Consider the following 26,374-nt stretch of genomic DNA (forward strand, 5'->3'; position numbering starts at 1 on the left):
GAGTTGAACAGGAAAGTCTCTGATTACTCATCAATGCATGTAGTAACATTATAATTCTTTTGCAACCTACAACATAGAATCAAGGAAAATCTTATTTCCAAGGGGTCAGATTTATAGGCAGAGGCTAGAAGAAAATCACTATTTAACTTGATCTCCACATCAAAATTGGAACAATTCTGGAAATATTGGGATGGATAGCAGTGTATATCTGGGCACTTTTCCTGTCATTTGTCAGCCTGGAATGGTGTGGTGTAGTGTAATGCGCTACAGTTCCCAATTTTCACAAATAGTCTACGTCTTGGGCTTTCAGCCATTCTGACTGTGCATCTACAATGTTGCAAACAACATAGATTAGCTCACCAGGGATGAAATTGTGGTACTGTTGAAGTCAGTGGGGCAAGATTTCACCCCAGGAGGTCAAGAATCTACTATGATATTAGAAAATCAAGGAAGACAGGAACCAGCTGTGAAGAGGGGCCAGGCCCACGAGAGAAGTTTTATTTTAAAAATCTCTTTTGGTCAAAGCCAAGCTTAGATTTTTATCTAGGGGGAAAGTTCTGTTCATACTTGGCAAAAATATAAACAAACAGATTTCAACCACAACAACTATATTGTGCAATGGAAATCATATTTTGGGGGGTAAAATGCCAGAAGATTTTACATAGCAAAAAGCTTTACATACAAAAATATTCAGACATTTCTAGTGAGAAGCCAAAGTATTTATGATTTGTGTTTAAAAATAAGAGACAAAAATTTTAAATTTAGTACTCAAAGAAACAGGAAACCAATACAATCCTACTAAGGCAGAAGTTTTATGTTGCTGCTGTTTAGTACATGCAGAACACAAACTATGGCATGTATAAGCTGCAACAAGGGTATCTCTTTTCCCACTTAAGAGATTTTACTTGCTTTTGTTTTCTTCTTGTTTTGCATAATTAACACTGGGCAATTACTCCATTCTCATGAATATGGAATGCTGGGGGCAGATAATGCGTATGCTGTGCGACTAATTTTAAGAGAAGTAACTTTCCTGTTCTCTTGCTTTTGTGTGTCATCACTAAGCAACCGTTCTGCTGTAGACTTTTGTGGATTACAGTAATCCTTATGTAAAAACACGCTTATTATTTGATTTTATTATTTATTACTATTAAAATATTTATATGGAATGGTAAACATTTTGGAAATATGAAAGAGAGTAAAGTGACAAGACATAGTGAGAAATTGGAGTGGGGGATGGAGGGTAAATCTGAGAATATACTTTGATTCCAGCATAGAGAGGAATACTTTAAAAAATAAATAAATAAACTCCATCCTTTCTAAATAAATTACAAAGATCTGAATTATGTAAAGTGAGCAATTTTTGAAAACAAATTAATTAAAATAGAAATTATTTTGGATTAGTGAGGTTGTCAAGCTTTTCCCAGTCTAGGCTTGTTAATGTAGAAACTTGCATTTGTGGTTCAGAACTGTTAAAAGACAAACTCTTAGTTTCCTGCAATCCTGTACAATTTAAAAAAACAAACAAACCCAAAACTGATCAGGAATGAGCATAAGAACTCTGTTCTGGGTCAGTAATCCTACTGAGCCCCTTGGTAATTGACTGCTTTTCAGGGCCGCCTATGGGGGGGCAAGTGGGGCAATTTGCCCTGGGCCTCGGGCCCCACAGGGGCCCCCACGAGAGTTTTTCGGGAGCCCTGGAGCGGGGTCCTTCACTTGCTCCAGGGGCCCTGGAAAACTCGCAGGGCCCGGGCCCCCCAGAACTACTTCTGCTCCAGGTCTTCGGCGGCAATTCAATGGCGGGGGGTCCTTCCGCCCCGGGACCCGCCGCTGAAGTGCTGGGTCTTTGGCGGCAATTCAGCAGCTGGGGCCCCCCGCCGCCGAAGACCCCAGGCCCCCTGAATCCTCTGGGCGGCCCTGCTGCTTTTTGCACTGACACCCCTCTGAAAAAACATGAGTAAAGAGGAATTGTGAGTTTATTTGGAGATTCAAAGTAAGCCTCTTTCATTTCAGCATATACTTACAGGAGGCTACTAGCAATTCAGTGTCTGATACCTTATAGCTAAACACTAGCTTGGCTAGTGCATCAGTAGATTCAATAAAAATGTACTTTTTTATTGTACTTTTTAAAAAGTAATTTTTATTTGTTCTCACACATAGATAGTTGTAGCAAGTATTATAAACAAAAATATCTGAAGTATGAGATTTTTATTTTTAACTCTTCAAACCCCACTCCCTCATGTACCCACTTTAAGAACAACCTGTTTCCCCCGGATAAGTTTCTCACCTTCATAGTTCATCATGTACTTATGAAAGATCTCAAAAAAAAAATTGCTACCAGCATTTCACACTAAATTATAGAATAGCTTCCACAGCAGTTCATCCACACCAGACTGAGTTTTTTTGTTTGCAGTTCTATCTGGGAGCGAGTTCAGGGATGGCCCTTATCTCTCGTACAAGTCTTCCACATTCTCTCTTTACTCTCCCCCACCCCCCAATGCAAAAGAGTAAAGCACTGAGTTGGATACTAGAGATTTAACAAAGTAGAGATACAGTGGAGGAAATATTCTATGTCCAACATAATAAGATGAATTTTCTGGCTGCTTGAAGGCCCAAATTCAGTCCCTTGCTTATTGTGGGAGACCATTGGAGGGTTAAAGTGGAATTGCTGAGAAGTTTAAAGAGGTGGGAGATTTGGAAAAGCTACACTTGAGCAATTCGTTCTAAAATAACCTGGGACCAAAACGACATTAATCTATTGACAGTTCTGCTCCTTGAAGACTTAAATCCTTTAACTCTATCTTTATATTAGTCACATTCTGGGGAGTACCTTGATTTCCCCTCCCCCCCTTAGGAAAATTAAAAGGCCAGATCATCTGCTGCAGCTTGGAGCAGCTATTGGACTTGTGTGTAAATGAGGCCTTCAGCCAGTTTTGCATACCAATCCTGTGGCTGCTCTTAGTTAGGCAGCATCGGCCAGAGCATACTAGTGCTTCTGAGGGCTGTTCTAATTTATTTGGGATGCCAGTGGCCCTCAGGGGGCCACTGCACCAGCCTGGAATTGTCAAGGTGCATGGATTTCCCAGGTGTGCATCCTTGGGCCCAGTCATGTCCCCTGCTCCAGCTGCAGGGAGTGGTGGGACATAACAACTGTGGCTTAAATCACCGAAAGATTCCCCCTAAACAAGGGGCATGCATGGTGGGCCAGTGCAAAGCTACTCTAGTGTATCAGAGGCTATCACTCAAAGTCTGTATTAAATATGTTCGTTATTTTTTTTTATTCTCACATCTTGTTTCGATCTCTGTCCAGTGAGATTATTATTGTCTCTGCAATAAAATGTTATTCTTGTTTTGCTTTGGCATAGTTGTTAGTTGAGGGTGATGTTAATGCTTAGTCAACCAGAGCTGTGGCAGAAGAAGAGGCGGCTTCCAACCATTTTCTTGTGATGAGATTGTGAAGAAGCTACTTGGAATTCATTATGCACATTCATAAATATTGTTTTCTTAACATTAGACTGCAGAATGATTCTAATTTTGGGTTGTGTATGAGCGGAAAGGCTTTTTAGCTTTAATCTTCAATTTTTGCAGAAGATTATAGAGCAAGCACTAACTAATCAATTCCAGTAACACTTAATGCAGAACCAGAAAATTCTCTATTCTAATAGCCAGGGCATCCTTGTTACAGGCTCTTGACTGTAATTAACCTGCTCACTGGTGCAAAACAGCTGTAGCTGGTTGACCTGTGGGGCAGAGCAAACCTTTTTGAGACTTGTCTGAAGGTGAATTGAATGGGAGGGTTTCTTTGGATTTTCTTTTTTATACAAATACTGTGTTTTTAAAATTATGTACATGTATTTTGTTGTTATTGAGTGTGTTTTATAAATAGAATAGCACTTACATCACTAAAATACAGGAACTTCTAGTGTGAATCACAGAAACTGATTAGCAAAACTACACACTTTGGAACAGGAAGTGAAGAATAAATTATCTAATTTAAATTAAAGGGAAATTAGGTAAGATAAATATAACTATTCAAATTGGAATCTGCCCACGACATTGCCACATCCATTCTTGTGAAAAGTGTGGTCGGATTTTTAATGGCTAGAAGAAGTCACCTTTCTCTTTATTGTGTGTATAGATCATCCATAAGGTAGCATCCCCAGCAGCACTGGTCACTCCAGCAGCACTCAACTCAGCACTGGGGTTTAATACTAACTCAGAGGGAAAAGTGCCTTGGCCAACATTGCTTACAAGAGCACATACTTAGCCTATGAGAACTGACAGATTGTTATGGAATTATGTCTGCATCTGTGTAACTTTCCTTGAGGTGGAAATACTTGTTTGTGAACTTTGTTTTGGGAAACAGGTAGTATTTTGAAACAAAACAACTGGCTCCTCTGGCATCCTTCAAAAGTTAGGAAAGGGAACTGGGACTTCCCTCCAGATTATCATCCTTAAACTCCCATATAATTAATGACTCACGGAATTTTGCATGTGCCTATCTAAGTCCTGGTCTACACTATGAGTTTAGGTCGAATTTACCAGCATTAGATCGATTTAACCCTGCACCTGTCCACATGACGAAGCCATTTTTTGACTTAATGGGCTCCTAAAATTGATTTCTGTACTCCTCCCCCGACGAGGGGATTAGTGCTGATATCGACATTGCCAGGTTAAATTTGGGGTAGTGTGGTCGCAATTCGACAGTATTGGCCTCCTGGAACTATCCCAGAGTGCTCCATTGTGACCGCTCTGGACAGCACTTTCAACTCTGATGCAGTAGCCAGGTAGACAGGAAAAGGCCCACGAACTTTTGAATCTCATTTCTTGTTTGGCCAGCGTGGCAATCTGTGGGTGAGTGCAGATCTCATCAGCAAAGGTGACCATGATGGAGTCCCAGAATCGCAAAAGAGCCCCAGCATGGACTGAACGGGAGGTATGGGATCTGATTGCTGTATGGGGAGATGAATCCATGCTATCAGAACTCCATTCCAAAAGACAAAATGCCCAAACATTTCAAAAAATCTCCAAAGGCATGAAGGACAGAGGCTATAACAGGGACCCACAGCAGTGCCACATGAAACTTAAGGAGCTGAGGCAAGCCTACCAAAAAAACAGACAGGCAAACGGCCGCTCCAGGTCAGAGCCCCAGACATGCCGCTTCTATGATGAGCTGCATGCCATTCTAGGAGGTACCCCTACAGCTACCCCACCGCTGTGCTTTGACTCCATCAATGGAGTAGCACACAAAAGGGATGCGGGTTTTGGGGATGAGGAAGATAGCTCACAGCATACAAGCAGAGAAACCGTTTTCCCCAACAGCCAGGAACTGTTTCTCACCCTGGACTTGGAATCAGTACCCCCCGAACCCATCCAAGGCTGCCTCCCGGACCCGCCAGGCACCTCTGGTGAGTGTATCTTTGTAAATATTATACATGGTTTAAAAGCAAGCATGTTTAATGATTAATTTGCCCTGTCATTCGTGGCCAGTACAGCTACTGGAAAAGTCTGTTAACGTGTCTGGGGGTGGAGCGGAAATCCTCCAGGGACATTTCCATAAAGCTCTCCTGGATGTACTCCCAAAGCCTTTGCAAAAGGTTTCTGGGGAGGGCAGCCTTATTCCATCCTCCGTGGTAGGACACTTTACCACACCAGGCCAGTAGCACGTAGTCTGGAATCATTGCATAACACCGCGTATGATACCAGTGTTTGCTGCCATTCAAACAACATCCGTTCTCTCTGTTATCCTCAGGAGAGTGATATCATTCCTGGTCACCTGGTTGAAATAGGCTGATTTTATTAAGGGGACATTCAGAGGTGCCTGGCCTGCTCGGCTGTTTGCCTGTGGCTGAACAGAAATGTTCCCTGCTGTTAGCCACGCGGTGGGGGGAAGGGTGAAGCGATCATCCCAGAGAATTGTGGGGGAGGGGGGTTAGTTGGGTTTGTGCTGCATGTTAACCTGAAAACCGCAGTCCCTCCTTTTAAATAGCCAACCCATTTTAAATAAAGAGTCTACCCATTGTTCTCTAAAATATCTTTTTAACTACCACTCTCCCTTTTTTTCCCTCCACCAGCTGCAAATGTTTCGATGCTCACACTATTTTCTCCTTCCCAGAGGCTAGCGAAGATTAGAAGGCGAAAAAAACGCACTCGCGATGAAATGTTCTCTGAGCTCATGCAGTCCTCCCACACTGAAAGAGCCCAGCGGAATACATGGAGGCAGACAATGTCAGAGTCCAGGAAAGCACAGTACGAATGCGAGAACAGGTGGTGGGCTGAAGATAATAAGTGGCGGGCTGAAAATGATAGGTGGCATCAGCTTGGTGACAGAAGACAAGAGGCAATGCTGAGGCTACTGGAGGAACAAACTGATATGCTCCAGAGTATGGTTGAGGTTCAGGAAAGGCAGCATGAGCACAGAGCACTGCTACAGGGAGGGAAGGGTGGTTAGCTTACAGGGAAGTAGAGTGAACCAAGGAGGGTGGGGTGGTTCATCAAGGAGAAACAAACAGAACTTTCACATCGTAGCCTGGCCAGTCATGCAACTGGTTTTCAAAGCTGCTTTGATGCGCACCACGCCCTCTTGTACTCTGCTAACTGCCCTGGTGTCTGGCTGTGCATAAAAGTGGCCAGGCGATTTGCCTCAACCTCCCACCCTGCCATAAACATCTACCCCTTACTCTCACAGATATTGTGGAGCGCACAGCAAGCAGTAATAACTATGGGAATATTGGTTTCGCTGAGGTCTATCCGAGTCAGTAAACTGCGTCAGCGCACTTTTAAATGTCCAAAGGCACATTCTACCACCATTCTGCACTTGCTCAGCCTATAATTGAACAGCTCCTTACTACTGTCCAGGCTGCCTGTGTACAGCTTTATGAGCCATGGCATTAAGGGGTAGGCTGGGTCCCCAAGGATAACTATAGGCATTTCAACATCCCCAACGGTTATTTTCTGATCTGGGAAGAAAGTCCCTTCCTCCAGCTTTTGAAACAGACCGGAGTTCCTGAAGATGCGAGCATCATGTACCTTTCCTAGACGTCCCACACTGATGTTGGTGAAACGTCCCTTATGATCCACCAGTGTTTGCAGCACCATTAAAAAATACCCCTTGCAGTTTATGTACTCACTGGCTTGGTTCTCCAGTGCCAAGTTAGGGATATGGGTTCCGTCTGTCCCCCCACCACAGTTAGGGAATCCCATTGCAGCAAAGCCATCCACTATGACCTGCACATTTCCCAGAGTCACTACCCTTGATATCAGGAGCTCTTTCATTGTGTTGGCTACTTGGATCACAGCAGCCCCCACAGTAGATGCCCAACTGACCAGTAGCTGTTTGGCGTTGCAAGCTTCCACAGGGCTATCGCCACTCACTTCTCAACTTTGAGGGCTGCTCTCATCTTGGTATTCTTGTGCTTCAGGGCAGGGGAAAGCAAGTCACAAAGTTTCATGAAAATGCCCTTAAGCATGCGAAAGTTTTGCAGTCACTGGGAATTGTCCCAGACTTGCAGCACTATGCGGTCCCACCAGTCTGTGCTTGTTTCCCCGGCCCAGAATCAGCATTCCACAGCATGAAACTGCCCCATTACTACCATGATGTCCACATTGCCAGGGCCCGTACTTTGAGAGAAGTCTGTGTCCACGTCCTCATCGCTCTCGTCACCATACTGCCATCACCTCCTCCCCTGGTTTTGCTTCTGCAGGTTCTGGTTCTGCATATACTGCAGGATAGTATGTGTGGTGTTTACAGTGCTCATAATTGCGGTGGTAATCTGAGCGGGCTCCATGCTTGCCGTGCTATGGCATCTGCACTGAAAAAAGGTGTGAAACAATTGTCTGCCATTGCTCTGATGGAGGGAGGGGTGACTTGTCTTACAGGGAATTAAAATCAATAAAGGGGGTGGGTTTGCATCAAGGAGAAACACACACAACTGTCACACAGAATGGCCCCCTCAAGGATTGAACTCAAAACCCTGGGTTTAGCAGGCCAATGCTCAAACCACTGAGCTATCCTTCCCCCCCTGCTATTCAGGGAGCGGGGAGCAAATGAATACAAAACAAATCTGGTCTGTCTTGTTTTGATCCACTCCATCTCTCTTTTATACATCTTAGGCTGTCAGCAGACAGTTGCAGTATGACTGCTAGCCATTGTCGTCTCCTGGCTGCTCACCAGAAGATGGTGCAGTACAACTGCTAGTCATCCTCATCTCCTAGCTGCTCGCCAGAAGATGGTGCAGTACAACTGCAGACAGGACTGTATCTCCATGAGACAAAACTTAAAAAAAGAATGACCTGGAGTCACTCCCACTTATGTCCAGGTGCCCCTGACAGACCTCACCAAGGTCTGCCAGGAGCACCAATGTCTGCCCAGGCGCCCCATACCAATCTCACCGAGGTCGGCTAAAAGAGCAGACGTAATGCACCGTCTGTTGCCAAAGGCAATGAGCTGCTGATGTGTAGCAATGCAGTGCCATGTCTGCCAGCACCCAGAAGACGTATGGTGACGGTGAGCTGAGCAGGCTCCATGCTTGCCGTGGTATGGCGTCTGCACAGGTAACCCAGGAAATAAGGCTCGAAACAATTGTCTGCTATTGCTTTCACGGAGGAAGGGAGGGAGGAAGAAAGGGAGGGTGGGCCTGATGACATGTACCCAGAACCACCCGCGACAATGTTTTTGACCCATCAGGCATTGGGAGTGCAACCCAGAATTCCAATGGGTGGCGAAGACTGTGGGAACTGTGGGATAGCTACCACAGTGCAACGCTTCGGAAGTAGATGCTAGCCTCGGTACTGTGGATGCACGCTGCCTAGTTAATGGGCTTAATGGGCTTGGAGTGGGAACACACACCATTGACTGTATAAAATCGATTTCTAAAAAATTGACTTCTATAAATTTGACCTAATTTCGTAGTGTAGACATACCCTTAGGGTGTCTGTAGCACCCATCACTGTAGTAGCTGAGCATCTAACTACTTTTTACCAGTGATGTCACCAAAATAGCTTGAGAGATCACCTTATAATATGGGGAAAGCCAAAGAAGGGGGAAAAATAGAAATATATAAAAGCAATTTCTAATTTTGATATTTGGGATGGGGTTTTACTCTTCTAATATTAACTTGCCCACATAACTAGAAGTACAGTACTAAGGATGGAATGATCCATAGGTCCTCATAGTTCATCTTCCTGCTTTGTGGTAGACAAGCTCTTGTTTTCTGCAGGCATACTTGAATATAGTGCTGGATATTAAGTATATGTCCTTGTTTTAATCTTAGTGACCCCCTACCATTGGTTCCAACTGGAGTGTCACAGATTCCTCCATGCTGGGGAATTCCCAGCTGGCAATTAGTTTTTGGCTACTTGAAGATCTCTTTTCTTCTTGTACCTGCTTCAATGTCTTCTTAGACTTATAGTAGAATGATGTAAATTTATTCAAACCTTACCATAGCAGTGCATTGTCGTCTTACTTGCCATTTTATCATGACCTCCCTCTCTCCACCATTACACAGTTTACCAGCTAAAATCCAAATCCTGGGTCTTGATATAAGCAATATGCCCTCTCAAGTCTGGAAAACTGTGCCAGCGGAATGAAATGGAATGCAGATTGAAGCTGCATAATAAAATTACTGGGTTTGGTTTTCTAAATTCCTTTTCTTTTCCAGAAAATATGCCTCTGCTGCTATGCAAACTAACAGTTGTAACATGAACATAAAATCATACAAATGTAGTGCTGCAAGAGACCTCGAGAGGGCATCTAGTTGATCCCCTCAAGCTGAGGCAGTGCCAAGTAAACCTAAACCATCCTTGACAGGTGTTTGTCTAATGTGTTCTTAAAAACACATTAGACAGGGATTCCACAGCCTTCCTTGGTAATCTATTCCAGAAGTTAACTAATCCTTATAGTTGGAAAGTTTTTCCTACCTAAATCTCCCTTGCTGTAGATTAAGCCCATTACTTATTATCCTACCTTCAGTGGACATGGAGAGCAATTGATCGCTATGCTCTTTACAATAGCTTTTAACATATTTGGAGACTGTTATCAGGTTCCCCTGTCTTCTTTCAAGACTAAACATGCCAATTTTTTTTAACCTTTCCTCATAGGTAGGTTTTCTAAACCTTTTATCATTTTTGTTAATTTGTCCACATCTTTCCTAAAGTGTGGCGCACAGAACTGGACAAATACTCCAGCTGAGACCTCACCAGTGCCAAATAGATGGGACAGTTACCTTCTATCTCGTATGTACGAGACTCCAGCCAATCTACCCCAGAATATGTGTCTCTTTTGAAACTGCATCACATTGTTGATTCAGATTCAATTTATGATCCATTACAATCCCCAGGTCCTTTTCAGCAGTACTATTACCTAGCCGTTTTTTTTCCATTGTGTAGTTGTGCAGTTCATTTTTCCTTCTTAAGTGTAATACTTTGCGCTTGTCTTCACTGAAATTCATCTTGTTGATTTCAGACCAATTCTCTAATTTTGTCAAAGTTGTTTTGAATTGAATATGATGCTGGATACTAAGTATATGTCCTTGTTTTAAACTTAGTGACCCTTTATCATTGGTTCCAACTGCAGTTTGGATTCTCCCATGCTGAGGAATTCCCAGCTGGAGATTACTTTTTGGCTAATTGAAGATGAGGCATCATCAGCAAATTTTATAAGCATACTGTCCACTCCATTATCCAGGTTATTAAAAATATTGAAAAGTACTGGACCCAGGACAGACTCCTGCGGGACCCCACTGGATATGACCTCCTAGTTTGATAACTACTCTTTGAGTATGGTTTTTCAACCAGTTGTGCTCCCAGCCTAAATAATTTAATCTAGGGGGAAAATTCCCTAGTTTGCTTATGAGAAAGTCTTGTGTCAGAGGCTTTACTAAAACCAAAATATACCACACCTATTGCTTCCCCCCATCCATTAGGCCAGTAACCCTGTCAAAAAAGGGAATTAGGTTGTGGGTTGGTTTTTTTTTTATTTTTTTTTGATAAATCTGTGTTGGCTATTACTTTATGTCTAGGTGCTTAAAAATATATTTTAATAATTTGTTCCAGTATCTTTCCAGATATCAAAATTATATTGAGTGGTATATAATTTCCTGGGTCCTCTTTGCTCCCCTTTGTGAAGTTAGTATTATGTTTACCCTTTTCCAGTCCTCTGGGACCTTACCCGTCCTCCAGGAGTTCTTGGAGGTAATAGCTAATAGTTCTGCGGATTGGTTCAGCTTAAGTATTTTAGGATTAATTTAATCAGTTGCCATCAATTTGAATACATCTAATTTATCAAGTATTCTTAAGCCAGAATAGGAAAAGAGGTTAGTGTTCCTTGATGTTACTATTAATTGTGTTAATCATATGGTCACAGTTAACCTTTTTAGTGAAGAATGAAGCAAAGTAGTCAATAAACACCTCACCCTTTTGATGTCATACATTATTAGGTCTCCTTTTCTGCTAAATAGTGGACTTCCCTGCATGTTTTTGCTTGCTCCTAATGTATTTATTAGACTTCCTTCTTACTGTCTTTATTACCCCTTGCTAGGTATAACTCATTTTGTGCTTTAGACTGTCTGATCTTGTAACTTCATGCGTGTGCTGTTCTTTTATACTCCTCCTTAGCAATTTGTCCATGTTTCCAATTTTTGTAGGATTCCTTTTTGATTTTCAACTAATTAAAGAGCTTGTGATGCAGCCATATTGGCCTCTTACTATTATTCTTACTTCTTAGTGTTGTTAACATCTATTCTAGCATTTAAACTATACATTCATTTTGTGGTCCTGCTTTCATTCATTTTTAGATTTGTCTATAAAAGCATTTGCTTACCTGTTTCTTCCAGTCAGTGCCCCAGAACAGAAGTACAGGATAACTAGGAACTGACTAGAATGCAATCTGGTATATTAAGCATGAACTCCTAAATTGTCTCTCAGGTCTCCAAGCCAAGTTCTCTTTTATATGTTGAACTCTGATTTTACTAGAAGACATTTATTAGTTATTGCATTGCTGCCCCTCCAGAGGGGGATATTTATGTTGTGTAATGAGAAATGAAAACACAGCTAATACTTTATTTTAAATAAGAGCCTGTGACTTCATCAGTTATAACAGTACCAACAAGCATTGTTTTTTGTTTACTTATAGTGGGTGTATCCAGAAAACAAAATTGCACGTACTTATCATGAGTCTTTGACGTTTATTAAAAAATATGTGTCTGTTCTTTGGCAGCCACAAAATGCATCCTTTGGGCACGGTTGAAAATTTCACCCACGGTCTAAGTCCTTTCTCAAAAGGGGCTTAGGCCCTTGGGAGTTTATCTCATTGCAAGTCAATGGCATTTAGGCTTCTAAGTCACCTCAGCACTTTGGAAAACTCATCCCTTTGTCTACAGTGGGGATTTGTGTCACTTCTGTTAATCAATGGCCAGCCAACAATGTAGCTTCACCAGAGCAAACCCCAAGTGTAGTCAAGAAATCTGCAGTTTACATTGGTGGAGGTTAGCCCAGTGTTCAAATAGGATGCATGTAAAAAAGTACAATATTTGGTAACCAAACTGATTTAGAATAATAGAATGCTGGCATTGCTTTGCTGTTCTGCTCGTCCAACGTAGGGTATGATGCTGAAGTGCTAAGCACCTGTCATTTCCATTGATTTCTGCAAATTGTCTTTTTCTCTAGGTTCCGGGGCATGCACAAGGGGGGTAAGCAGGCACTCTCTCTCTCCCCCCGCCAATCTCCATGCCTCCCGTAGCCTAGGGAGGGAGGAAGCAGCAGGGCAGCTGGCTGCCAGTTGAGCTTCTCTTCCTCCTTCTCCTCCTCCTCCTCCTCCCCTTCAGGGGCACCATTTGGGAAGGATGGGGGGCTCCCTCCCTCCCCCAGAGTTTCGTATTGGAAGTCTGCTCCCGGAGCATGCCTTAGCCCCACGCAGAGCTCTTACCTGTGGTCAGTTTCCCATGCTGCTCTAGCTCACCCACCCCTCCATTGCCATCTGCTTCCACCAATTCAGCAGCAATGATGATACGGAATGACAATTCTCGTATCCAATAGTAGTGTTCTACTACCCAGGACAGCCGTCCCAGCTGGAGTAACAAATGCATATGACAGCCTGGTCCCACGCACAGGGCACTGGACAGCAAGTAAAGCTTTTGGAGGGCTACAGCTGGTTATGCTATCTGTGTTCTCAGGCCTCTGGGGGTGGGGCAGGCAAGGAAGGGGTCAGTCAGGGTGGGAGGGAGAAACACAGGGTCCCCAATGGTTGTGCAGGGAGTATAGGGAAGGGAGGGATGAGGGCATAGGGCTGTTCCCTGAGGGAGGGATCAGTGAGTGTGGGAGAAGCAGCTAAGGGAGAACAGTCCCTGAGGCAAGGATCCTGAGGGAGGGGGAACTCAAGAAGGGTGGAGGGGCTAAGAGCAGCTAAGCGGGTCTTGGGGTCTATTTGCACTCAGAGAAGCAGGGAGCGCCCTCACTTCTCCCTGGGAAGAGACTGGGGACAGATCCTTCTGGTCTAGAGCCATCATTTCCACTAGAGGTTGCAGCTTCAAGGACACACGTGTCTGTGCTGTGCTGCAAATTCTAGCAGTGTGTGTTTAATGTGCCCCTCCAAAAGCAGTCAGATTTAATTTCCTGCACACGCCCCTTCCTGGGTTGGTATATTATTCCAACCCCAAGACAGTGCATTTTTACTAGCCTGAACAGAAGGCTAAACTCCAAACCATGGATCTTGCCACAAGTTTTGTATTTCTTTGGGAACTGTGAAGGTTGAACACCTTTCATGATCAGGCTTGTAGATATCAAGTTGTTGTTTTTCCTTCCTCAATTCCTTTTTTTTAATGCTGCTCATAATTTATGATATGCCCCAAATTAGGTATTAAGACATATTAAGACATACTAGAACTGGAAATTGAAACCAAATATGTTGGGGCAGGGAAGAAAAATGTTTTCTTAAGTATAGTTCTTTAATCATAATAATTTGTAACTCTGACATGCAAAAGGAAATTACAGTAGCAGAATGTTTCAGGTTAAACAAATATTTAGTTGGAAAGTGAAATTGCATCCATTCATAAATACAAAAGCATTACTACTTCCATTGTAAACATAGTAGGCATAATAGCCAACCATTATGAAGATAATACTTCTAAGAAGTATTTCCATAGAATATCAGGGTTGGAAGGGACCTCAGGAGGTCATCTAGTCCAACCCCCTGCTCCAAACAGGACCAATCCCCAGACAGATTTTTACCCCAGTTCCCTAAATGGCCCCCTCAAGGATTGAACTCTCAACACTGGGTTTAACAGGCTAATGTGCAACCACTGAGCTATCCCTCCCCCCCCCTCTTTTCAAAAGGGGCTTAGGCTCTTGGGCCCGTGAAGTGTTTGACTTTAAATCCAGCTTTATTCTACAGACTTGAATTTAAAATTGCTGGTTTTCGATCTCTGGTCTAGTGATTTATGTAAGCAGTGTGTTTAAAAAAAAAAAAAATCTTTGCCTTGTGTTAAATTCTACCCCATGGGTTTCCTTTTGGTCACAAAGCAAACTAGAATGTCTTAAAAATAAATTCTGCCCATTATTTTAAATCAGAGCACAAGTCCCAGGTCATCCTATTAATGTTATGAAAAGTCAATGATTCAGTGATAAGGTGGTATATATTAATATCAGTAAGGTATGACTACATGCCTTTATAATATCACATTATCAATTAGAAGTTCTGAGTGCAAGTTGATTTTTTAAATATGGGTATAGATAAAATACTATATACACAATGTAATTTATGAACAAATAAAAGATAATCCTAAATATATAAAGCATCTGTATATTTTCCAAACAATATGGAATATGTATAACTGATTAATATAATAAAGTATTTTGTCTGTATTTTCCTTTCTGATAACTTATTTGAAGATGCAACCATTTATAAAGTGAGTTCAACAGATGAATTCAAATTCAAATTCCTCTCTTCCTCTTCATTTTTTAAGGCACTTCCTGTGTAAAACCCAGAATTCTCTCTAAATGATAGCCAGCAACAGAGAACATGGTAACATATCTCTCTCTCTCTCTCTCTCTCTCTCTCTCATTGTTATTCAGTTTTAGACTTTGTCACAGGAATGTCTTAATACACAATATGCCTTGACTTCATGCCTTTAATCTTGCATGCAAAGTTTTCTTTAAAGCCTACAGCTATTCCACACTTGCATTTTAAAGGTTTGCAGATGACCTTTAAAATCTAAGAATGATCAATTTTATCTTAGTTGTACTTTGCTGTACATGAACAGAATATATAGGTAATTTATGTAATAATCAGGATCCCTTGTATTCCAGGGCCACAGAGTGTGCTTCATAATTAACTTCTTGCCACATAAGCATCCAGTCTAATCAAAATTTTTATTTTAAATAAGAAAGTGATAATGTTGTATTCCTGATCCTAGTCCGTGCTCCAGCCACTTTGTGGAATTCCACACCATTACAAAAGTGCTGTTAACCTGGCAGATTGGGCCTTGGAGTTTCTCTCATACACAGAGAGATGCTTGGGTGGCGTAGAACTACCCCCAGTTTTCCTTTTTCCCAGCTGCTGGCCTGGGAGGCATGGTCATCTCCTATGACCTAGTGATGTCCAACTGCTGTAACAGCCTCTTGTGGCCATTGGAAGCTGGATCAGATAAGTTCAGCCTTCATGTTGCTGTAACCTGTGTAAAGGATCTAGTAGAGCACCTCCAGGGATTGGGTCTTACCATTGACTTCACAGGGACCAGAATTTGTCCCTAAATTGAGTTTTCTTCTTTAACTTTGAAATATTCATATTCCTTTTTATAAATTTTATTCCTTTTTTGCATTGTATGTTTTATATAGAATATGTTGTATTGTTTGTATATGTTTTTACATATGTGTATGTGGAAGGGAAATTGACTACGTTTGAGTGTCAGTGCACATGAATTATTTTCATGTGTGTCTGCGCAACTACCATGGCACTTTGTATCCCAAGTTTTGCGTTGATTAGCAGGTGTGCTCCATCTATGTTTATATACATGTCAGCTCTGCAAATTCTAAAATCGTATGTGTATTCTAAGGGACATGAGGGAAAAAAATAATCAATACTAAATAAGTACTAAGTTTCAGGTGAGGGCAGAGGGGAAAGAAATAACAAATATTACGTGGAGTAGGAGAGCAGAACTTACTTTCTCAATGTATTTGCCTGACCTCTCAATAATGCTTATTTTTTCTGAACACAAACATGTCTATTCAGTTGAAAAGCATGCTCCAGTTTATTCCCTGCTCTTCTTCACAGTAAAGTTGTCTTCAGATATTTTTACTGAATGTGAAAATTAGCTAGAAGTACATCATTGTATAACAAATTGCTTATTAACCAGAATTTAACTTCAATACATAGCGGTGCATGATGTTACGAAATGTTCAGAGGTTCAGCTATGACACTGAACCCTTAGGAGAGAATTTATTGTAGCCAAAAATCTATAATATTTATTTCACATGGAATTATACTATACTTCAGTGTAGTGTGCTTGGTCAAATTCATTTTTGAGTTATGTTTCCTAAGATAATCATGCTGATACAGGGCTTGAAAACTGTCCAGTGAAATGGTACTTTATAACATAACAAGATCAGGTTTTTTTAAGTTATAGTTAGGTTGTGGCACTTTATCTGAAACCTTTTCAGGATAAATACTTCCTCGCTGCGCTCTGCAATTGTGTGTTTCTCTCCCTTGGGTACCTAGCTCTGTCATCCAAGAACTACAATTTATATGTTAGTTACCAGAAGCACTGCAGGTATGCAGAAAATCAGGTGATTAATAGAAAATAAATTAATTGCAAATAATGACAGACTTGTAAGGGTGGGGAGAAAGGTTCATTTAAGTTTAATTATTACTCTGTGTTTTTATAGTTCAGAGAGAACATAATAGCTAAGGTGTATGCTCAGGTTTTGGATGGCTTACAAGTTTGAAATAAGGAGGCTTGCAATTCTCCATCACCAATTCAAATCAATCTTGAGATGACAGTTAAGTGGCCTATATGAAATGAGTACGTCATTGAGTTCTTAATCATCAAAAACATCCTTAAAAATTGTTACCATTTTTAATAACCTAAGAGGAGAGGCCAGTGATGGTGGTTCTTCGAGTGAGGGTCCCTATTGAATTCCACAAAGGTTTTGCATATGTGCACCATGCATCTGGAGCCAGAGGATTTAAAAGTAGTGTCTACTGGTCCACGCACATACCCCATGGTTTTGTCTGAGGTGATAAAGGACAGGGCAGACCGACTGTCTTCAGTTCTTTCTCACTGCTGCATGATCCGGGTCAGAACAATCAGGGTCTGCTTGCATGTGGTGCACTTGAACGAATAAAGTTGTATATAGTTAGTTTTTACAGAATTTCACTGTTTTTATTGTTTTAAATAGTTTTTCGTAGTTTTAGAGTAGAATAGATAGTTTGGGGGCTAATTTTTACTTCGTAACCCCCTCCTCCCCTGTACCCATTCATGGATACTAGACTGTGCCAAAGACCCCAGGCTTTAAAATTTGTGCCTCCTACCCACGTATCTTTAGTAAGGATGAACATCAGCGCTGTCTCTACTGCTTGTGAGGGCCACATCACATCCAGATGCAGTATCTGCCAGTCCTTCCTCAGCCGTACCTGAGAAGGTCAGGCTCTCCACCTCCAGAAGCACCTCATGGAAGTCTCCATGAGTTCTCATTTGGATCCAGGCTGGGAAAAACCTCCCCTGTACACTGGCCTAAGACATCCAGGAGTGCCCCTCCAGCTACAGAGTCAGAGTCCAACACCAGTGGTATCACCATTATGGACCCCACACACCGGGGGCCTAGTCAGGAGGTGAGGAACCGTGACCATAAGCATGGCAGTAAGGCTTCCTGCAAGCCCAAGAAAGGGGATGCTCCTTCCACAAGAGGGGGAACACGTGCCAAGCCTCATCAGCATGAGAAGAGGCCTCACAAGAAGGCAGATCCACCAGTACTGGGTACAGACCACCAACACTGACAACAACAGTGCCTCATAAAACAAGAGACCATTCTGTTTCAGGGAAGCCCATCACTCCGGTGCTGGTCCAGGGTACAGAGTGGGTGCCCTTAACTCCTGGTAGACTGGAGAAAGCATCAGATCCCCAGGACATGTTTATTCTGGGAGACCCGGCATCTCCACACTTTTCTGGACCATCTCTACCTCTAGGGAGATTATACCTCCCCATCAAGACATGCTGCATTCAGCACAGAATGCAATTGCGGACTCGCTCAGCAGACAATGTATGATCAATCATGAGTGGGAACTCCACAACACTGTATTATAGGACAACTTCAACAAATGGGGAACTCTGATCAGAGACCTCTTTGCATCCCCAGTGAACAGAAAATGCAATGCATATTGTTCCAGTGGGAGGCTGGGACATCACTCCCAGGGTGATGCCCTCATTCTTCTAGCCGGACCAATTCAATTATGTCTTCCCTTGTCTCCTGCTCCTACCCCGGGTACTCCACAAGATCAGATGAGACTGAATGACAATCAGCCTAATCACCCCCTGGTGGCCCAGACAGTGCTGGTTTCCCAACCTCCTTCGTATGTCAGCCTGTCCTCCCATTCCCATCCCTACCTTCCCAGATCTACTGATGCAGCACAACGGCAAGATAAGACATCCCAAACCACAGGCGCTTCACCTCAGAATGTGGTATTTGGATGGGCATCTTCTCTAGAAAGGGCATGTTCATCAGAAGTGCAAAACATCCTATTTAGCAGCAAGAAAGAATCCACTAGGCATTGTTACTGGGCCAAGTGGAAACATTTTGTCTGCTGGCCCCAATAAAAAGGGACTTTCCCCAGAAATGGCAGGGATTCCCCTCCTCCTGGACTATCTCCTGTTTTTGAAAGCATCCAGTCTTATCTTCAACTCTCTCAAGGTCCACCTAGCGGCAATTAGTACCTTCCACTTCTCGGTGAAGGACATTGTCTTTACACACCTGTTGACTTCTAGATTTTGGAAAGGTCTCATCAGAACCTTCCAACCCATAAAACTCAGAGCTACCCAGTTTTACCTCAACCTTGTTCTATCCACACTAACTAAACCACCCTTCAAACCTCTGTCATCATGCTCTATGTCCCTTCATGCCATGAAAATCCCCTTCCTTGTTATCACTTCACCAAGAAGGGTCAGTGAACTTGGGGCCATGATGCCAGACCCTCCTTTTTCAACTTTCCATACAGATAAAGTCTCCATGTGCCTGTATCCCAAATTTCTGTCAAAGGTCATCTCCCAGTTTCACGTTAATCAATCCATTCACTGACCTGTTTTCTTCCTGAAGCCACATGCCTCAGAAGAGGAATAACTACTCCACTCCCTCGATATACGTTACCTGCAGAGAAAAAGGCCAATCAGAAAATCCCCCAGACCGATTGTTGCAACAGCTGAAAGAGTGAAAGGCAGTCTCAACAAAGAGAATCTCTAAGTGGATTTCAGGGTACATTGCACTCTGCTACCAAGTATCTGGCATACTGGGGTTCAGGCTCATTCCACGAGAGCCCAGGTTTCAATCCTGGTCTCCCTACCACTCTGGGATATACATAGAGTGGCATGAGTGCACACCTTTGCTATGCATTATGCCTTGGTGCAGGACTTGGCAGCGGATGCCTCTTTTGGTGCAGCTCCATTAACCCTTCTATCTTCATCCTCTCACCCTCCTCCCACTTAAGTGTTGCTTGTTAGTCACCCTCAGTGGTATACAATAGAGACCATCATTCAAAGAAAAAGAGGTTGGTTACTTGTAACTGGAGGGTCTTCGAGATGTGTGGTCCCTATCTATATTCTACTTCCCACCCTCCTTCCCCTCTGCTGTGGATCTGTTGATTCATGGTGGAGAAAGAACTGGAGATGCCGTTAGTCCACCCCACCATTTATCACCTGGGACAAAACCATGAGTAAAAGGAATACAGATAGGAACCACACATCTTGAAGAATCTCCAGTCACAAGTAAGTAACCTCCTCTTACAGTGAGCGAATGGTACTCTTACCCCTCTCTCCACAGCAGGTTTGTGAATAAAAGGTGGTATGTTTTTTCTCACATCATCAGTCTAGCATAGTGGTTCTCAACCTGTGGCCCATGGGCCGCTTGTGGACCAATCAGCACGGAACTGCGGCCCATGTGACATTCTCAGGGCCAGAAAGGTAATATTGGATGCAGCCCACATAACACATTGTGGGCCACATATGCATCCCACAATGGTAAATAGGTTGAGAACCACTGGTCTAGCACCATTCGCAAGCAATAAATTCCCTGAGTTTATTTTTTTAAATAACAGAATCATGTTGTACTAAACAGCCCCATAAAAACAACTAGCACACTACTTTTTTAGTGGTATTCTCTGGGCACATGAAAATGAAATTTTTCTTTACTGTTATTTGTCTTTCCTATTTAGCAAATGTTGTTTCTCTCTGTTTCTAATAGAGCACATGTTAACATGGTTCTGTTTCAAATCCTGATTTTTTGTTTGCTACACAAAAAATAGAGGGTGGGTTATTTTCTTTTAATAAATTCTTTCTTTGTTAATTATGGGTGTTAACTGACAGCAAAACCTATAGTAAAGGTTGTCTGTTTCCTTTCTATGCTGTCTGTCTGCCTCAGACTGAATTGTTTTGGGTAAAGTTTCAGCAAAATGGTTCCACTATTTTTGAAGATGAGTCTGGAAAAAATACAGTGTATTTCCAATGTTAAAAAAAAAATCTTACACCCATTTCATTGAGAAGGTCTAGCACCACCTTGCTTTAGAGTAGGGGCTTAAAATTTGGTAGAGTAACTGGTGTATTCTATTCGGCCGATGAAAATCCACCCACATTTGGCCAAGTTATATTGCTTTGAAAATTGCAGTTTGCACTTGCTCAGTGGAGGTCTGCTAGAGGCTGGCAGATAAATTTGCAGAAAATGCCATCTACACAGAGCATGCTCAATCCAAGGGCTGCAGGAGCCGAGCTGGACTTAGTGTAATTGCTATTTCTGGCTGCTATTGTGCTACTGGGCATAAGAACTGGTATCTCCTATGATCTCAGTGCTCCCCCTGCTGGCACCTAGATAGCATAGAAGAGAAGGAAGAGCAGCCTCCCTGAAACGTAAGGGTGCGGAGCTGGATAGACCAGGTTGGGTATGGGTAGATGTTGAAAGGGACAGGGTCAGATTGTGGGGGAGCAGGGACAGAAAAGCACAGGCTGGTGGAACTGGTTAGAAAGGGTTAGGTTGGTGGAGGACAAGGACTGAAGAGTTTACACTAATAGAGTAAATTCCATTCCAAAATCTGGAATTGACCTCAGGATTTCAGTGTCTCATCATTACTCTATGGTCTAGCAAATAGTAGCTATGAAATCCTCTAGCAAAGTCTGTGTCTCACCCCTTGTTAGTGGCTTGTCTGCATATTACTATACCAAATACTCCGAAAAAGTAGATTTTAGGCATCTCCAGTTCGGCAACCAAAATTAGTGGACACTTTGGACAGTTTTGGCCTTGATCTCTCAGTGCTTCAGCTCCTCATCTGTACAATGGGGATAACAATACCAGCTAATCTCATGGGGATGTTGGGAAGATAGTCATTATCTCTCAGTGCTTCACAAACATAAATGATGAAAGCACCCAAGTGAAAGCCCATGAGAAAATGAATAATTCTTTATTCAGTGGCATGGTTTGGATGGTGTGTGGTGACTAAGCCATGGTGTAGCACATTGAGTGATGTGGATAAAATGAAATAGCGAATAGCTTCCCGACCAGTGAGCACTATCCATCCTGTGCACTGAATGAGGCAGGGACCCTGTGGAAAAAATAGTTTGATATAGTTTTAACTGTTTGATCACATAATGTAGAGATACAAGGGGGTCAAATTAAGGTGGTAAAAGCAATCTTAATATTGGCATTTTTGAACTTCTTAGTGTTTGACTTTGTGGTCTTAACATTCTTTTAACTTAGTTTGATTTTTGTATGAGGTAAGCTATTAAGATTAAATTATTAAAACAGAGTAGAACACTTTTAAAGCAAGTCAGATTTTAGCCATTTGGAAATAAGGGACCAGTTCCTGTTCCCACTCAAATCAATGAGAATTAACTTAAAAGGAAGCAAATTGAACCCATGGTTATTTCATAAGGATGTTGTGAAGGTTAATTTATTAATACACAGAAAACACTTTGCAGCTGTAGGATGAAAAATGCTATATACATTTTAATTGTCGTTGCTGTTGTCCTTTTTCTGAATATTCCCCTCTTCTAATATATGATCTGTATCCGATTTTTATGGAGAAAATATTTAGAATATGCTGGCTGATCAGTTCCCAACATTTAAAAAAAATGCTGCAAATTTATTGGACATTATTATTTTAGAGTAGAGAAGATAGTAAATTGGGCATACATACAAAATTACCACACAGCATACTTATAAATTCACTGTATGCTTTGTGGTCTATTAGTTCAAATTATTTTACCATCTACATTGCCTGTTTGATAGTGTGTTTCTGAGTTTTAATTAATTTCTGCCATTTTACAAATATTAATTTTCTTACTGTTCCACTCATTTGCCTCACATCAGTAAGGCCAGACCAAGGAGTAATTTCCACTGAAGAATTACATTGCTGTTTCTTTTTAATAGCTGGAGTGGAATTCATTTATATGAAAAGTTAGTCAAAGCATGAGGTTCTAGGTCACAGATTTTAGCATCAAAGACTTGTGCTGCACTGCTCCCTGTGTAAGTTCATTGTTTTAAGTAACAGATCATTAATATAAATAAAAATGTGTTTTAATAATTTTTTACAGCCTTGTTGAAGAAAGTAATCTTGTTCCAGTACTTTTCCAAGTTATTTTGGTAAGAACACATTTTATATTTAATTTTAAACAGCTTTAAGCAAATTTGTGTAGCATACAATGACTGCAATTAAAAAATGGTTAAATTCTGTTCATAAATGGTTCACTTATATACGCATGCCTTTATATATATGAGTTGTATGAGTCTCCTCAGGTTGTTCAGCTTCATGATATCTAGCAGCATAGAAAACTCTAGCATATACTTAACATACAGACTTATATATGTAATGTCATCAGCTATTTACCATAGCAAAGATTTCCTTTCATGAGCCAAAGGAATTCCCTTCTTCAGATCTTAGTCAGCTTTGAGTTTTAATGAGTACTGTATTGCATACTTGCTATCCATCAGCAAAGAAATAATCTCCATTACTACTAGACAGCATCAGTTTGGTTTCATTGTATAGTTTCAGAAAACTGCCTTCACATACTCTGTTTATGCTGATAATGCTATTCCTGACAACTCCAGATACCTGCCTTTAGCTCCTCTTCTTTTGGTACTAAAAGTCCAGGAGCATATTTTGGGTAATCACAGGTTAAATTGAGAATATTAATTTCCATCCCCCAAATATAGTTTTTCTTGTATAAAAGATCATAAAACACTGGTAGATAGCTCATGTTACTGGCCATATAGAAGGACTATTTCTAAAACAATCCACAGACATGCACTTGAAGCTGGGTACTGTGTTACTGCTTGAGGTACTGCAAGAAGGATATGCAGGAAATCAAACACAGTTTAAAAAAAAAAGAGTACAATATAAAAAGAGGTGAAAAGGCTTGTGTATTTGATATGATAAGTATGTTTACATCTTATATGTTGCAGAAATTGTTCAAAGGTCCATTTTTCTCTTGTCTGAAATTTTATGTAAGTGACAATTCATCTGCTGTAATTCTTCCAGTGGTGCAATTGGAAACTACACAGTGGCTAAGAGGAACACAGGAACTGTGACTATTAGTGAGATCATAATAGTGGTCAGGCAAGTCCAGTATTCTGTTTTAACAGTGGTCACTACCAGACTCTTCAGAGGAAGCGGCAATTATCCCAATAATGGAAGAATTTCACTTGTTAATCCCATGCTCAGAGGCTAATCTACTTAAAGATTGGTATTCTTCACTTAATTGTCACCGGCTTCACTGGTGCAATGGCGATGGCTTCCAGCAGCACCTCCTTAAACTTCTGCACGCCCATCTGAGAGGGGAATGTTGCGTTGATTTCCTTGCTTCTAATACAATTCAATCCCCTCTTCAATACTAATAGAACGTCTCTGCTAGATCAGGCTTGTAATAATGCTCCTAAGAGCAAATGGTTGGCCTTTTAAGATGGCTCAGATTGTACCAAATGAAAGGTAGCTTCAAAACATTTCCAAAGAAAACATAGGCAGACTCCATATTTTCCTTCCCTCCCTACATACACACACTGTGCAGTCATAAATGTAAGGTTCCTCACAGGCTAAAGAGAGCGAATTTGGAGCTGCTTGTTAAAATATTGATACCATATCAGTATATCATTGATAATTTCCAGCTCTCTCTCATTCCCCTTTTACTTGTGTTTTATTCTCAAACTCATACTAGGGAAATGTTATGTTGTGTTAGTGTGCTTTTGATGAATACAAAAATATGTGTGATTTATGGAGATCAAGCCCATTGCGTACTTTTTTTATTATAATAATATATGGAGATATACCTATCTCATAGAACTGAAAGGGACCCCAAAAGGTCATCGAGTCCAGCTCCCTGCCTTCACTGGCAGGACCAAGTACTGATTTTACCCCAGATCCCTAAGTGGCCCCCCTCAAGGATTGAGCTCACAAGCCTGGGTTTAGCAGATCAATGCTCAATCCACTGAGCTATTATTGTAACTTCCTTGAAATTTAATCTTACTCAGGGTAGAAGTTGGTCATTAATGTGGTTCTGAATCAGCTTTGATTTTCTCCTGCTTAGGTTTAAGTATTTTCATCTTCTCTTTTTCATTGCTGTGATTTATTTCACTGCCTATTATTATAAATCACTTTAATACCAAATAACCCAGATAAATGCTTTTTTATTTAAAAAAAATAACCCAAAAACTGTTCATTGATAACAGATTTTTCCAGTAGCATTCAGAATATTGCTGTCATGATGTTTTATATACATTCATGTATACATAAATCTTTGAGGAGCAATTCTTGTGGCAGATATAAACAATAAAAACAAAGATTACACAACATGGTTAGTACTGACCTGGTTTAAGTCCTACTGATAAATAGTAACTGAAGAAAGACACGGTAAAATACATGAATCAGATGTTTCATAGGAAGGCACACAACAGACTAACACTTGAAGTTCAACTCTCAAAACTCTGGCATTTTGCTGATTGCCAACAAAATACATTTTTAGAAGGACATACTGTATATAAAAGATCCCTAGCTACAATCTCAGTAGAGTTAATTGTAGAAATCTGTTTCAGATTTAGGAGAAAAGATTTTATGATTCTTTTGTTTCAAAAGATAACCTTTATCTGAAACAATAACCTGTGATGTCTGAGGTCCATTGTGTAGAAATGGGAGAAATTGGAGTCAGTCAGTAATTTAGTTTTCATTTCACAAGTTGATCTAATATGGTCTCAAAATAGTTTCTAAAAAATAGAGAACCTTAACTAGCTGAAAATTGTCTGTATGGCTGTTGGCCCGTGAAAATGTCATAGGTATCTTATACTGCTTGGGTGTGGGAATTAATCACAATTTTAAGGGGAAAATTTTTCTTTTTCAGCATGCTGTGTTTTCCTAAGAGAGGTTTTGTAGTTGCCCGTGTTTCCATTGGGACATTCCCCAAAGGTACCCATGGTTGTGAGGCGCCTCACCACTACCTGCCCTTAGTGTGAATCAGTCTTGTCTGTGCCTGCTATAGATCAGCTCTCTGAAAACAACAGCCTCTGGCAGCACAAGCACAATCTTCCAGGCCTCCGCAGGCCTTTCTGTGTCTGTACAGATGTGATAGGCACATGCTAATACCCAAATTCTCTGGGTATCCCCTGTGGTGACCAGCCCCATATTCCCTGAACACTCACAGAATTACCAGGACTGCTGTTCCCAACGGAACTGTACACACCAGCTTGTAAGACTTAACTCAGGACCATTGTTATGCTTAACATCACAGCACTTAAACTTATTCATGTTTTCACAGTAAAAATATTTCTTGTCAAAGAATAGACTCACTATTTCTTGAATAAGGAGATTGGAAGTGAACAGTTAATACAAAACAAAATCATAAAATGCTTTCTAAGCACTTTCAACCAGGTCTGGTTGAGGCCGTTTTTTCAGGAAGCAAAATTGCTGTCGTTTTACATCTCCAGTGAAAGTTGCCAGGATGTCATCTTAGCCTCCCATAGTGGAGCAAAACTTTGATGTATACCCCCAGATAGAGATCTCTCTCCCCTGCCCTCATCCTCCTTGCTGGTGACCAGTACCTTGATACAGACTTTAAAAACATATTTTGAGTAGGTGAGAGAGAGATTCCACAATAATATAGATGACCAGTGTGACACTGGCTTTCATTTGAGACTTCACATGACATTC

At 41.4% G+C, this 26,374-nt stretch overlaps 1 protein-coding gene across 8 annotated transcripts in view; it reads left to right on the forward strand.

The window, feature by feature from the left end:
- Nucleotides 1-26,374, forward strand: part of ULK4 (unc-51 like kinase 4) — a 448,425-nt gene that overhangs the window by 208,103 nt on the left and 213,948 nt on the right. For 6 of the 8 annotated variants that reach the window (XM_045007197.1, XM_045007201.1, XM_045007198.1 and 3 more), the window contains one exon: nt 22,776-22,824. The exons of 1 other annotated variant lie outside the window; for it this stretch is intronic. In XM_045007197.1, the coding sequence (XP_044863132.1) occupies nt 22,776-22,824 (49 nt within the window). Of the gene's footprint in view, nt 1-22,775; nt 22,825-23,719; nt 24,217-26,374 lie in introns of those variants that run through there. One more of the 8 variants, XM_045007203.1, reaches the window with a different exon arrangement.

Source organism: Mauremys mutica, chromosome 2 (assembly GCF_020497125.1).
Source record: "Mauremys mutica isolate MM-2020 ecotype Southern chromosome 2, ASM2049712v1, whole genome shotgun sequence".
In the NCBI taxonomy this organism is placed as follows: domain Eukaryota; kingdom Metazoa; phylum Chordata; order Testudines; family Geoemydidae; genus Mauremys; species Mauremys mutica.